We start from the raw sequence: 13,496 nt of genomic DNA on the forward strand, positions 1-13,496 counted from the left end.
GTCCGTTGTTTCACTTTCATCTGATCATTTTTATCATGTCTATTTAATTCTTTTTTAACTTGTGATTATCTTACAGGACAACATCATCTAATAGAGCTTTAAGCTTATTATTTTTAGAGATAAAATTTATATATGTATAGTTTTCTTTTGCTAGAAAAAATATATTAGCTAAGAACTTTTAGGAGCTTGAAAGCCAGAGCAGTATTTAAAATGAGTAGAGCACATTATTGTAAAAGTAATTTATTATTTTATTAATAATTTATTATTAGTATTTTATTCACCTGATTTAATTTTCATCTTGGAGGCTTACTGCTGAATAAACTTACCCTTTCTAGTCCTTTTTGAACTCTGACTGGCTGGTTCAACTTAGCTGTTCTGGCTCAGCCTCCTCTCCAAGTTACTGATTCAGTCTGGCTTCTCTCAGCTTCTCACTGAGTTGCTATGCTTGGCCTCAAAATAACTCTGGCAATTTGTTCTAATCTTCTGGCTCCTTCTTATTCTTTAGTTTCAACTGCCTCTGCTGACCTGCACTGAACTCTTGAACTCATGAACAAACTCAACTTTACTGCATTGGACTCAACTGACTGAACAGAACTCACTGATTTTTTTCTTTCTGCACTCCTCTTATATAGCTTTCCTTTCCTGTACTGTTCTCCTAAGAGTGGGACACATCCTATCTCTGACTCATTGTGTCAAACCTTTCTCTGATTGGTCACTTTGTCTGCCCCTTAATTAGACACCACTTTCAAACGTGGGTGATCCCTTTTGTAAACTAACCTTACCTGCATTGTCTATAATAATATTATTAATATAGTTTAAAAATTAACATAACAATATAGTAATTTGTATGTTATTTATTTTACAGTTATTGGGACTCTTCGGTTATTATTGTAACTGTATTATATTGATCATATTTGAGAATCAGAATCTTGAAGTGTAGTTCACCCTAGAATGCTGACTTTAATTTTTACGTGTTAGTATTGTGTGTGACCTAGTATTAGTACTGAATGTCATGTCAAAGTGAGTTAAGCTAATGCGTGAGGTTGCTTTATGACATATGCTCTTCCCCTGTCCTGTTTTACCTGCAGTCCAGAGGCAAAGTCCACCTATGTCTTGAGTGTTGATGAAAAGAACAAGTTGGGGGCGAAGATTATCAAGGCAGAAATGATGGGGAATATGGTAAGACCCCTGTGTGTTTTCACTTGGAGAAAAGTAAAATGTGTAACTCTCACAGATTGTTTACAAGTAGCAGTCTTTTAGTCTATGGCATGCTTTGAAGATAATTACTGTTAATTTCTTAAAGAAATTCTTGAGAATTTCTAGAAATACTACTCTTATAGTTCCTCTACTAGAGAAATATATATGTATTGTCTCCCCTTTATTAGATTTCTGAAATTTAAGAAAAAAAATTCTTATTTTTAAGCACTTTTCTATTTTTGGGCATAGTTGCAGGAGTAAAAGATGTCTTTGTTTTATTTCCATTTTAACTTATTAGGAATGCTTATTTTCTTTTAGCAAAAATTTAATATTCTTTAAAAGTTTCTGTTATTGTCTGTGTATGGGTCTGTGTATGTTCATGTACATTGGGATGCCCATGGAAGCCAGAAAAATGTATTGGATCCCCAAGATATGTAGAGGTATAGGTAGTTATGAGCCACCTGAAGTATATGCTGGGAATTGAACTCTTGTCCTCTGTAAGAGCAGCAAATGCTTGTAACCACTTGAGCTTTGTGCAGACCAGTAGCATTTATCATTTTCTTAAAATGAAACTTAAACTAAAATCTTGTCACCTGAGGTTTATGCAACCCACATACTGGAAGAAAGAGAACTTATCACTGCAAGCTGTCCTCTCATCGCTACACACATGCTCTGATGCATCACACCAATAAATTAAACATATTTTAGAAAGAACCTAAATAATGTTTATGAGTAGAAAGAAGGCCAGTTTGTCTAAAATTAAAGAGAAACAGGAGTGATTTGTGAGGAACTACTCACTCATCCATGTATTCATGGTGATATGCCCATTGTATTAATTTGTGTTAGCTTCGATATGGCAGAGTAGCAAAGCTAGGAATCTTTCTGTGTTCCAGTAAGTCCACTTCTAAACATGGCTCTATTTTAAATTTAAATGTAAACGCTCTTTAAATTTTTTATTTTGGTATATTATCAGAACAGTTTTCTTTGATAATACTGTTAAAGAAGATCAGCTAAAGAAGATCAGTTTTTTTCTCATTTTGTTATAGACTGTGTGTATTCCCTATCTTTCTTTGAACACAGTTTTGCAAATCAGTGAAATTCAGCTCAGCCTCAAAATTAGTAAGAGAGATTAGTTAACTATCAATTTCAGTAGGAAAAACCTGAAGCTTAATATTTGAAAGCACAGACGAATCAATGAAAATAGTGGAATGGTCACATAGTAGGTTAACTTACTTAAAAAAAAAAACAGTGTAATATTTTTCATGGAAGCATGGCAGATTAGCATGCTCCTCTTTGTCACATAAATCAATTTAATTGATCATTTCTGTGTGTTTTACATAAATTTATATAAATTTAGAGTTCTTAGACTAGTGAAATATATTCAAAGTTTTTATGCAAATTTCTTATCAGAAATGAAGAAAATACAATATTTTGTCTTGTGATTTCTTCCTATGACAAATAACTGAAGTTTTCCATATTAGAAATTTGTAATACCTAAGAACTTACAAAAGTGTGATTCTTAATATATTTCTAGTGTATTTCTTCCATTTTTGTGCCTCTCTCAAAGTACACTTTCTTGAAACTCTTTACCGCAAAAACATAAACAAATGCTTTCATCTAGCAATTTGTACTTGATGTATACTCATTGAAATTGATGATTGAAGTTAGCTGTTTACTGTAAGGCTTTTTGCTAAGCTGTTTTCTGCTTTATATGTTTGAAATATTCTGTAATGAAAAATTTAAAACCGCACCTTACTGTCTTATTTTCCTTTTGAAGGAATTAGCTGAACAACTTAAAGCCCAGCTTAAAGAGGCAAATAAATTTAAAGAAACCATTGCACAGATACCAGCAAAAAGATTAGGGGTAGAGGTAAGTAATAAAAGTTTATTTCATTATTTATATTATTACTTAGTTTAATACTATTGCCATTGTAACACTAGATGTCTGTGTATAAATTTCATGAGGATTCCTTCATGGAAGCCTCATCCTAGGACCAATGAAATCTGCTTTTATTCTAGATTCTGTCCACTGTTATCTTTAATTCCTTTTGTTCAGAAAATTAAGAGACTTACTTGAATTAGATATTAATTTTATACAAGGAAAATTATTTTATCTATGGTTTGTTTATTTACTTAATATTGCATGAAACAAATAAAAACCACCTGCCTAGAACTTTCATTTGCATAGGGGTGAAGGGACAGTAAAAATCTAAGTGATGTCTGTCAGAAGGTTATATATCCTATTCCAGAAAGAGTGAGAAAGAGAGTTTTAAGTCACCTGTTAGTTGACTGGAAACAATCTACTATATTTGAAGGAGGTCAAAGAACCACATCCAAGGTCATCTTCTAGTCTCCATTTGCATGCGTACACACATACACTACGTGCACACATCCACTCAAAACTAAAAGAATTGCAAGCTAGAGAATGTGATAAACATAGTAAAATACTTTCATTCAAGGAATGTGATTATGTAATTAATAATTTGAAATTTTTAGTATTGGTGTAGAGAGCAGCTCTCACAGTATAATAAAGTTAGAAGCCATATTATTATGTTTTCCCACCTTTAAATTTTCTATCAAGGGGACAGGTAAAAAGGTTTAAAGTACAACATCTCAAAAAATAATTAAAAAGGTGAAAATAATTAAAAGGGTGAAAAGTTGTGACAATCTTTAATCTTGATTAAATATTGGGAGAAAAAAATATATTCCTAGAAGAACAGTAATAAAGATGTATTTTATTTCTTCAACACTGGAGTTGTTAAATTGTTAAATGTAAATGGAATTCATTTTTATATTGAGTTCTGACATGAGAAGGAGATTGAAATGTGAATAATTTATTGGAATAATTTATTTTCAGTGATCTTTAATGAATCAATTGTCTAATGCTCTTATTATTACCAATGATATTCATGTTTATCATAGAAGACTTTTATGTTATACCATTTCATGTTTATGTTGTGTTATGTTACATTTTGCTACAATTTTTTATGAAAGACAATGCCTTTAAACTATGTGAAATATAATAGCTTATGATAAGCCATACATAAGAAAGATATTTGAAAAGTGTTAAGACAAGGAAACATTAATATTGCAATAGCTACTTTCAAAAGATTGCTTTGACAATTGGTTGCCTTGTTACAAGTTATAAGTTTATGAAACACCCATTACATATGCCATCCACTATATCAGAAGTGGATATTCTCATACAAGTCCAGTACACTATCGGTACCTTATCATACTTTTTTCCCCACCGTAATGTTTTTTATTATTTGGGAATTTCCCATAATGCATCCTGATCAGATATTCCAGTCCTTTAAGGTCCACCCATCTCCACCCTTGTGCCCTCTCTGGAAAAGAAAAAAAAAGTACACTAATTCTAATTTATGTTGTCCATATACTCATTTGAGCATGGTCAAACTCTCAGTGACTAGTGAGTCGGAAGTTTGTTAAAGAAAACTGAGTCTTTCTCCTACCCCATTCCTACAAGTTAGTTCAAGGTCACTCTGGACAATATAGTAAGACTGTATCTCAGAATTTTTTTTTTATAGTAAATATGAGGGTTATTATATGTGAGACCTTAGGTTCAATACTTAGTATGCTCAATTAAAAAAAGTAACAGATGTATTTCAAGGTTGTTTCCATAGTTAAGTTATTAAAATACTAAAATGAAGTTTTGGTCTCGCCCCTTCTTGTCTTTTGTTATGATCACTTTAGAGTGGATGATAAAAATCCAATAGACTTAAAGGACTTAAATCCAAAAGACTCAAAATGACCCATAGTTTTGTATGAAAACAGGAATCTTTTCTATAATTTCTTATTGTTTTTCAAACATTAACTAAAACTTTCCATAGCATGAAGATGAACAAGAAGTAATCCTTATTCGAACAGATGAGTCTGGAAGAATGTGGCCTGTGAACAGCCCTAGAGAAACTCTGGATATGAAAGCGGAAAGAAGGAAGAGGCAGAGAGTATGTCTAGCTTATACTTTTATTTACAGATTCACATTTTTAAAATTTTTTTTTATCTTTTATTTATTTATTTACAGTCCAGATTTTATTCCCCGCCTTCCACCCTCCCACTCTTCTACCTCCCAAACCTCCTCCCAACCCCCCTGTCTCCACAAGGATGTCCCCACCCCCCAAGCCCCCACCCAACCAGACCTCTAAACTCCCTGGTGCATCTTCTCTGACTGAACCCAGACCCAGGAGTTCTCTGCTGTATATGTGTTGGGGGCCTCATATCAGCTGATGTATGCCTCCTGGTTGGTGGTCCAGTGTTTGAGAGATCTTGGGGATCCAGGTTAATTGAAACTGCCGGTCCTCCTGCAGGGTCGACCTCTTCCTCAGCTTCTGGCTGGCCCTCAGGGCTTCAGTCCTTTTCCCTCAACCAATACCATATCAGGTTCCCCACTTCCCCTCAACCCCCATCCATTTTCCTTCCTAGGCCCCTCCCTCCCTCCCCACTTGTGATTGCTTCCTTTTCTCTCCCAAGTGGGACTGAGGCATCTTCACTTGGGCACTTCAGCTTGTTGACCTTTTTGAGTTCTGTGGACTGTATCTTGGGTTTTTTTTTTTTTTGGCTAATGTCCACGTATTAGTGAGTAAATACCATGCATGTCTTTTGGGTCTGAGTTACCTCATTCAGGATGGTATTTTCTAGTTCCATCCATTTGCCTCCAAAACTCAGGATGTCCTCGCTCTTAATAGCTGAGTAGTATTCCATTGTGTAAATGAACCACATTCTCTGTATCCATTCTTCTGTAGTGGGATATCTAGGTTGATTCCAGCTACTGGCTATCACAAGGCTGCTATGAACATAGTGGAACATGTGCCCCTGTGGCATGGTGGGGCATCTTTTGGGTATATTCCCAAGAGTGGTATAGCTGGGTCTTCAGGTAGATCTATTTCCAATTTTCTGAAGAACCTCCAGATTGATTTCCAGAGTGGTCGTACCAGTTTGCAATCCCACAAGCAGTGGAGGAGTGTTCCTCTTTCTCCACATCCTCTCCAACATGTGTTGTCACCTGAGATTTTGATATTAGCCATTCTGACTGGTGTCAGGTGGAATCTTGTATTTCTCTAATCACTAAGGATTTTGAACATTTCTCTAGGGATTTCTCAGCTTTTCAAGATTCCTCTGTTGTGAATTCTTGGTTTAGTTCTACACCCCATTTTTTGATTAGATTGTTTGGTTTCTTTGGTGGTTAACTTCTTGAGTTCTTAAAATATTTTGGATATTAACCCTCTGTTGGATGTGGGGTTAAGTGAAGATTTTTTCCCAATCTGGAGGTTGCTAATTCGTCTTATTGACTATGTCCTTTGCCTTACAGATGCTTTCCAGTTTCATGACTTTTAATCTTAGAGCATGAGCCATTGGAGTTCTGTTAAGGAAATTTTCCCCTGTGCCAATTAGTACAAGACTCTTTCCCACTTTCTCTTCTATTAGATTCAGTATATCTGGTTTTATGTTGAGGTCCTTGATCTACTTGGACTTGAGTTTTGTACGAGGTGACAAATATGGGTCTATTTTAATTTTTCTGCATACAGACAGCCAGTTAGACTAGCATCGTTTATTGAAGATGCTTTCTTTTTTCCATTGTATATCTTTGGCGTCTTTCTCATAGATCAAGTATCCATAAGTATGTGGTTTCATTTCTAGGTCTTCAATTCTATTCCATTGATCAACGTGTCTGTCTCTGTACCAATACCATGCAGTTTTTATCACTGTTGCTCTCTAGTAAACTTTGAGGTCAGGGATGATGATTCCCCCAGCCATTCTTTATTGTTAAGAATTGTTTTTGCTATTCTGGGTTTTTTGCCTTTCCAGATGAATTTAAGAATTGCTTTTCCACATCTTTGAAGAATTGTGTTGGGATTTTGATGGGAATTGCATTGAATCTGTAGATTGCCTTTGGTAGGATGGTCATTTTTACTATATTAGTTCTGTCAATCCATGAGCATGGGAGAGCTCTCCATTTTCTGAGATCTTTGATTTCTTTCTTGAGAGACTTGAAGTTATTGTCATACAGGTCTTTCACTTGTTTGGTTAGACTTACCCCAAGATATTTTATATTATTTGTGGCTATTGTGAAGGGAATTGTTTCCCTAATGTCTTTCTCAGCCTGTTTATCATTTGTATAAAGAAAGGCTACTAATTTATTTGAGTTAATTTTATATCTGGCCACTTTGCTAAAGTTGTTTATAAGCTGGAGAAGTTCTCTGGTAGAATTTTTGGGGTTGCTTATGTATACTATCATATCATCTGCAAATAGTGATACCTTAATTTCTTCTTTGCCAATTTGTATCACCTTGATCTGTTGTCGTACTGTTCTAGCTAACACTTCAAGTACTATATTGAATAGATATGGGGAAAATGGGCATCCTTGTCTTGTCCCTGATTTTTGCTTCAAGAATCTCTCTATTTAATTTGTTATTGGATTTTTGTATATTGAACCAGTCTTGCATCCCTGGGATGAAGCCTACTTGATCATGATGAATGATAATTTTTGTTTTGCTGTAAATTGCTTTTATTATGTTCAAGTATGGACCTTGAATTCCTGATCTCTCCAGTACTTTTAACATGAAGGGATGTTGAATTTTGTCAAATGGTTTTTCTACATCTAAGGAGATGATCATGTGATTTTTTTTTCTTTGAGTTTGTTTATATCGTGTGGATCACATTAATGGATTTCCATATATTGAACCAGTCTTGCGTCCCTGGGATGAAGCCTACTTGGTCGTGATGAATGATAATTTTTGGTGTTTTCTTGGATTCAGCTTGCAAGAATTTTATTGAGTATTTTTATATTGATATTCATAAGTGAGATTGGTCTGAAGTTTTTTATTTGGGTCCTTGTGTGGTTTAGGTATCAGAGAAATTATAGCTTTATTGAACAAGTTAGGTAGCATTTCTTCTGTTTCTATTTTGAGGGATGGTTTGAGCAATATTGGTATCAAGTCTTCTTTGAAAGTCTGGTAGAATTCCACACTAAATCTATCTGGCCCTGGGCCTTGTTTGGTTGGGGGGTGTTTAATGACTTCTTCTATTTCCTTCTATGATATGGGCCTGTTTAGATGGTTTACTAAACACTGCTCTTGACATAACTTTGGTATGTGGTATCTGTCTAGAAAACCATCCATTTCATCTAGATTTTCCAGTTTTGTTGAGTATAGGCTTTTATAGTAGGATCTGATGATTTTTTGAATTTCTTCCATTTCTGTTGTTATGTCTCCTTTTTCATTTCTGATTTTGTTTATTTGGATACTGCCTCTGGGCCCTTTAGTTGTTTTGGGTAGGCATTTATCTATCTTGTTGATTTTTTTCAAAGAACCAGCTTTTGTTTTTTTTGATTCCTTGTACTATCTTCTTTGTTTCTATTGGGTTGATTTGAGCCCTGAGTTTGAATATTTCCTGCCATCTATTCCTCTTTGTTGAGTTTGGTGCTTTTTCTTCTAGAGCTCTTAGGTGTGCTGTTAAGTTGTTTGTGTAAGATCTCTCCATTTCTTTACCAGGGCACTTAGTGCGATGGATTTTCCTCTTAGCACTGTTCTCCTTGTGTCCGATAAGTTTGGGTAAGTTGTGTCAACATTTTCATTAAATTTCAGGAAGTCTTTTATTTCTTCCCTGATCAAGCTATTACTGAGTATAGAGTTGTTCAGTTTCCATGTGTATGTAGTCTTTCTGTTGCTTTTGCTGTTATTGAAGATCAGCCTTAGGCCATGGTGATCTGATTGGATTCATGGGATTATTTCAGTCTTTTTGTATCAGTTGAGGCTTTTTTCTGCCACCAATCATGGTCGATTTTAGAGAAGGTACTATGAGGTGCTGAGAATAAGGTCTATTCTTTTGTTTAAAGTGAAATGTCCTGTTAAATACATTTGGTTCATAACCTCTCTCTTAGTTTCACTATGTCTCTGTTTATTTTCTGTTTCAACGACCTGTCCATTGGGGAGAGTAGGGTATTGAACTTTCCCACTATTATTGTGTGGGGTTCAATGTGTGTTTTGAGCTTTAGTAAAGTTTCTATTATGAATGTGGGTGCCCTTGTATTTGGGGCATAGATGTTCAGAATTGAGACTTTCTCTTGATGGATTTTCCCTTTGATGAATATGAAGTGTCCTTCATCCTGCCTGATAACTTTTGGTTGAAAGTCTATTTTATTGGATGTTAGGATGGCAGCTTCAGCTTGTTTCCTGGGATCATTTGCTTGGAAGGCTTTTTTCCATCCTTTTATTGTCGATAGCGTCTGTCTTTTTTGTTAAGTTTGTTTCTTGTATTCAGGAAAATGCTGGATCTGGCTTGTGTATCTAGTCTGTTAGTTTATGTCTTTTTATAGGTGAGTTGAATCCATTAATATTGAGAGATATTAAACAGAGATGACTGTTAGTTCCTGATATGCTTGTTTTTGTAGGTTCCATTTTTGTGCTTGTGGTTCTCCCCTTTTGACTTTGTTGTGAGATGGTTAATATCTTCTCTTTCCTTTGGTGTAGGTACTTTCCTTGTGTTGGAGTCTAGGAACCTCTGTAGGGCTGGATTACTAGATAGATACTGTTTGAATTTGGTTTTGTCCTGGAATATTTTGTTTTTTCCACCTATGTTGATTGAGAGATTTTCTGGGTATAGTAGCCTGGGGCGGCCTTTGTGTTCTCTTAGAGTCTGCATGACCTCTGACCAAGCTCTTCTGGCTTTTATAGTCTCTGTTGAAAAGTCTGGTGTAATTCTGATAGGTCTACCTTTGTTTATTTCTTGGCCCTTTTCTCTTGTAGCTTTCAATATTCTTTCTTTGTTCTGTGCATTGTGTTTTGATTATTATGTTATGAGAGGATTTTCTTTTCTGGTCCTATTTATTTGATGTTCTATAGGCTTCTTGTATCTTTATGTGCAGCTCTTTCTTTAGGTTGGGGAACTTCTATGATTTTGTTGACATTTTCAGGTCCTTTGATCTGGGAATGTTCATTCTCCTCTTTCTGATTATTCTTTGGTCCTTTCATTGTGTCCTCAATTTCCTTTTTACAGGTCTTTTACATTTTGAATTTTCTTTGACAGTTGTGTCTTCTAGGGTATCTTCTACACCTGAGATTCTCTCTTCTATCTCTTGTATTCTGTTGGTAATATATCTGTACTTCCTGACCTCTTTCCTAGTTTTTCCATTTCCAGGTTTGCCTTCATTTGTGTTTTCTTTATTTTTTCTACTTCCACTTTTAAATCTAGGACTTCTTTATTCAATTCCTTCACCTTTTTGATTGTGTTTTCCTGTATCTGTTTCCTCTTTAAGGGCTTCTACCTGTTTAACCGTGTTTTCCTGTATTTCAGTGAGTTATTGATATCCTCCTTAAAGGACTCTATTATCTTCATGAGATAGGATTTTAGGCTAGCTTCCTGATTTTCAGGTGTGTTGGTGTATTCAGGGCTTGCTATCATGGGAGATCTGGGTTCTGATGATGCCCACGTATCCTGTCTTTTGTTGCTTATGGTCTTGTGCTTGCCTCTCACCATCTGGTTATTACTATTGTTGCTGGTCTGGGTGACTCTGTCTGGAGTGTGCCTTTTTTGTCCTTGGGTTGGTTCAGGTCTCCCTGTAGGCTTTTGGTCCTGGCTGTAGCAGACCACCTGTGGGGCCTTCCAACTGCTGGCTCTTCAGAGGGGCCGAGAAGCTGCTGATCTGTTGCTCTGGATACAGTAGATCTCCTAGGAGGCCTTCAAACTGTTGGATCTTCAGAGGAGCGGTCAAGCTGTTCTCCAGGAGCCCTACAGACTGTGGTTTCTGTTTCCCTGTGTGCAGAACTCCCAGGAGGCTTTCAGTCTGTTGGGTCAGTTGTTCTGTATGCCACAGAGTCCCCAGGAAGTCTTCAGACTGTGGTGTCTGTTGCACAGTTGCCCTGTGTACACAGGAGCTCCTGGGATGTCTTCAAGCTGTGGAGTCTTCAGGGGAACAGACAAGCTGGTGATTAGCTGCCCTGTATGCAGCAGATTTCCTGGGATACTTCAGGCTGTGGTGTCAGTTGCCCGACTGCTCTGAGTGCAGAGGTTCTTCTGGGATGGCTCATATATGGTGTCAACTGCTCTGAGTGTAGCAGATTCTCTAGGATGGCCCAGGATATAATGTCTTCATAGGAGCAAACCAGCTAGCAGTCTGTCCCAGGAGAAAAGATGGGCGGAAGGGGAAAAAAGGGAGTAGGATTTGGGGCAGGGGAGTTGGTGGGAGATGGGTCCGGCATCCATTGGGCTCCCAGTGGGCAGCTCTGGGACTTGGGGGTGGCATGGGAGGAGGTTCTTACCAACTGCTCCGGTTCCAGCTGATCCTCTAGGATGGGCCAGGATATGGTGTCTTCATGGGAATAGACTAGCTAGGAGTCTGCCCTAGCAGAAAGGACAAGGCAGAGGGCTTCATTCACATTCTTTTTTCTCTTTTGAATTCTTTTTGTATTAGACTAGACATTTTTGAAATGAAAACATTAGAAAATAAGAAATAATCACTTCTATTTTTAGTTGTATCTTTTTACCTTTTACAAATGCCTCACAATTCAGCTGTGTCTTTCCCAGGGACTGCTCACAGAATGCTCACCACAATTTTAATTTTGATGTACATTTCTTTAATTTTTTGTATTCACTTTCTTATGCTTACCATATTATACATAGAAAATTTTGACTTCTTAGATCTGTTATCCTTGTAGACACCTAATTTGAGGCCTGAAAATAGGGTGTTTGTATACAATAATGTCTTAATTTTATAGGTGCTGTGAAATTTTAAGAACCTCATTTTCTTTTCGGTCTTTCAGCTCTGACAATTCAAAGGTTGTGAATGCAACACTACCCCAAGCATTCCAAAAGGTTGTGAAAACAATACATTTAATTCACTTTCCTTAAATTAGGTTATAACAACAGAATACACAAATTATTTTTGGGGGAATTTTATATCAAATATTGATTGATTGTTGAGTGCCTATCCTGCTATAGATACTAATTAATTAAATCAGTAAATAGAAGTGAGATCAATACTGCTGATGTAATGGAGGACTGGGGGAGCTGGAGAGATGTGGAGAAAAATAAAAGATTGGAAATGTAAAACAGCAGAACTGACTAGACACATAACACAGTCAGATGCCATTTTGAGTTGCATACTACTGAACAATCTTTTTTTTTTTTTTTTTTTTTTTTTTTTTTTTTGAGACAGGGTTTCTCTGTATAGCCCTGGCTGTCCTGGAACTCACTCTGTAGATCAGGCTGGCCTCGAAATCAGAATTCCACCTGCCTCTGCCTCCCAGAGTACTAAAAGTCAGAGGCACAGTCATTCAGGCTGGAATTTACATTTTAGCATAGACCAGATGTTTAGTATGTAGAGCCCAGGGAATTCATAAGAAGTAACATTCAGGTTAGTGAAGAAATAAGAACAGTGTTAGAGTAGACAAGGAGAACAAACTTGTTAGAAGTAAATATTTTAACAGTCTGACTATCAGAAAAACAAGTCAGATTGGTTGCCTAGGATACTAATCTTATTCATGGTGCCTCCTCCTTATGACCTGATTACCTCTCCAAAGTCTTGACTCCTAGTGCCATTATATTGAGACTGTGATACTTTGTGAGTTGAGGGACGGATACAAACACTGGTTCCATAGCAGTGAACCTTCACCTCTGTTTGTTATATACTTATTTTCTGCTTGAATACTGGCAGTCTTTCTTCCACAGTGGGAAGGGATTTTAAGTACAAGAAAAGCAGAAGAGAGAGGGGAAAGGACAAGACAGTTAGAATCTTTTACAAAACTCGGCAGTCAGCTAGTGTGAAACTTTCTTCTGAGAAAGAAGGCAGGAAAGGGCAAGGGTACTTCTTTACACTTAATGGACCTTCTTTCGCATGGAAGGAGCAATTGTGATATGTGGTGGGATTTTGTATTTTTGTTGTCAGGTTTATGGATAATCCATTCAAAGCATTTGCAAAAACTTCATTATGTTCACTTTGCTATAGGTTTCAGTCTATGAGGATAAAGAAAGAATCCGATACTTTCCTGATGATGATCATTTGAGTCTCAAAGATTTAGTCAAGAATGAGAAAATGGGAACAGATAACGATCAAAACAGACTTTTCATGAAAATGGCATCTAAGGTAAGAGAGTCTTAGCAAACTTTTGCATTTTGAAAAACTGGTTCATCAGTCGACAGTGATGTAGATATTAAAGAGATCTGATAGTCTCTAATCTTACTAAATTGATCTTTTTTACATGGTAAATTATTACATCGAAAATATTAGGGGCAGATATTGTGTGATTTTTTTTTTCCAGTATTTTAAGTGAAAACAACTTCAT

General features: G+C 36.3%; 1 protein-coding gene across 1 annotated transcript in view; it reads left to right on the plus strand.

Moving 5' to 3' along the window:
* Nucleotides 1-13,496, plus strand: part of Cwf19l2 (CWF19 like cell cycle control factor 2) — a 64,375-nt gene that overhangs the window by 26,240 nt on the left and 24,639 nt on the right. Inside the window, exons 9-12 of the mRNA XM_031346424.1 lie at nucleotides 1,089-1,179; nucleotides 2,975-3,067; nucleotides 5,049-5,165; nucleotides 13,160-13,297. Coding sequence (XP_031202284.1) covers nucleotides 1,089-1,179; nucleotides 2,975-3,067; nucleotides 5,049-5,165; nucleotides 13,160-13,297 — 439 coding nt within the window. The remainder of the gene's footprint in view (nucleotides 1-1,088; nucleotides 1,180-2,974; nucleotides 3,068-5,048; nucleotides 5,166-13,159; nucleotides 13,298-13,496) is intronic.

Source organism: Mastomys coucha, unplaced genomic scaffold (genome assembly GCF_008632895.1).
Source record: "Mastomys coucha isolate ucsf_1 unplaced genomic scaffold, UCSF_Mcou_1 pScaffold24, whole genome shotgun sequence".
Taxonomy (NCBI): Eukaryota; Metazoa; Chordata; class Mammalia; order Rodentia; family Muridae; genus Mastomys; species Mastomys coucha.